Raw genomic sequence first — 1,979 nt, forward strand, 5'->3', positions numbered from 1 at the left:
GACAGACACATATTAATAAGATATAACTGGAAAACAAGCCTTAATGCATTTTTGGAGCAAAAATTAATATAAAACCCAGTCTTATTTTCGGGGAAACACAGGTATATACACTGCTCAAAAAAATAAAGGGAACACAAGCAGAAGACATCCGAGATCTGAATCAATGAAATAGCCTTATTAAATACTTTGTTCGTTACATACAGTAGTTTTGTGGTCCCTTTAGGTGTTTGAGCAATGTATAAACTACTGTATGTAAAGAACAAAGTATTTAATAAGGCTATTTCATTCATTCAATCTCAGATGTCTTCTGCTTGTGTTCCCTTTATTTTTTTGAGCAGTATATATAAACTTGAAGCTTTAAAAAAAGGAAGATTAAAACACTAATACAAATTAATATAAAATAAGAGAAATGGGGAAAATATCCGATCTATTTCCCATCACTGTCAACAATTATTTCCTTGCTTCTCAGTTTGCTCATGGCCATCTTCACATCTTTGTTTCTCAAAGTGTAGATCAAGGGATTCAACATAGGAGTGATAATATTGTACAGGAGGGAGACCAGTTTGTCCACTGAGAAAGTGGAGAAAGGACGAGCGTAGATGAAGATGCAAGGTCCAAAGAACAAGGTCACTACAGTTAGGTGGGAAGCACAGATGCTGAGAGCTTTGCGGCGCCCCTCAGGAGAACGTATCTTTACCAGGATGGTGGTGTAGGAAGTCAACAAGATGATAAAACAGCTAGTGGAGATAAGGCCACTGTTGGAGACCATAAGGAGCTCAATGACATATGTGTTGGTGCAAGCCAGTTTAATGACCGGTGGAACATCACAGAAGAAGTTGTCCACACAGTTGGGTCCACAGAAGGGTAACCTCATGGTGAGGATAGTCTGGACTGTAGAATGGATTAGACCACCCATCCAGGAGGCTGCTACAAGCCAACTACAGAGCTGCCTATTCATGATACTGGGATAATGCAAAGGCTTGCAAATGGCCACATACCTGTCATAGGCCATGAGGGTGAGGAGAAACATCTCCGCGGCACCTACAAAATGGAGAAAAAAGAGTTGGGCCATGCAGGCATCAAAGGAGATGCTTCTCTTCTCAACCAAAAAGTCCATCAGCATTTTGGGAGCTGTGACAGTAGAATAGCAAAGATCCAGGAAGGACAGATTCCCTAGCAGGAAGTACATGGGGGTGCGTAATTGGGGAGCAGACCCCACTGTTAACATTATGAGAGTGTTTCCTACGATGGTGGCTGTGTAGACTAGGAGAAAGACCACAAAAAGAGCAATTTGGGATTGCCATGTGGGAGAAATGGCCGCCAACAGGAATTCATTGATTCTTGTGCCATTCTTTTTCTGGAAATCCATCTTATCGGCAGTTGGAGGTTGAGTGGTGGTGGAAGAGAACAGATTCATTCTACGAGAAAACAGAATTTTTTCTTCAGATATGATTTGCTTCCAAGAGAAAGGAAAGCCCAAACAAAAAAATAATATCATTATTAATAAGATGTTGAGACTCTAAGAAAGAGTGCAGAGAAGAGCAATAAAGATGATTAGGGGACTGGAGGCTAAAACATATGAAGAATGGTTACAGGAACTGAGTATGTCTAGTTTAATGAAAAGAAGGACTTGCCACAAAGAAGAGGGAATCAATCTACTCTCCAAAGCACCTGAGGGCAGGACAAGAAGCAATGGGAGGGGAACTAATCAAGAAGAGAAGCAACCTAGAACTAAGGAGAAATTTCCTGACATTTAGAACAATTAATCAATGGAACTGCTTGCCTCCAGACGTTGTGGGTGCTTCATCACTGGAGGTTTTTAAGAAGAGATTGTACAGCCATTTGTTTGTAATGGTATAGGATTTCCTGCCTATGTAGGGGGTGGACAAGAAGACCTTCAAGCTCCCTTCTAACTCTGTTATTCTCTTATTTCTCATTCCCGTAGCTGCTATCTATTTCTCTCTCTCAGTAAACAAACT

General features: G+C 40.7%; 1 protein-coding gene across 1 annotated transcript; it reads right to left on the reverse strand.

Moving 5' to 3' along the window:
- Positions 1-251: 251 nt before the first annotated feature.
- Positions 252-1,369, reverse strand: LOC132711546 (olfactory receptor 4Q2-like). The gene has a single exon (XM_060690905.2). The coding sequence runs from the start codon at positions 1,367-1,369 to the stop codon at positions 428-430; it is 942 nt and encodes a 313-aa protein (XP_060546888.2). The 3' UTR covers positions 252-427.
- Positions 1,370-1,979: the final 610 nt, after the last annotated feature.

The sequence above is a fragment of the Pantherophis guttatus genome, chromosome 4, assembly GCF_059756535.1.
Source record: "Pantherophis guttatus breed Tessera chromosome 4, ASM5975653v1, whole genome shotgun sequence".
Lineage (NCBI taxonomy): Eukaryota > Metazoa > Chordata > Lepidosauria > Squamata > Colubridae > Pantherophis > Pantherophis guttatus.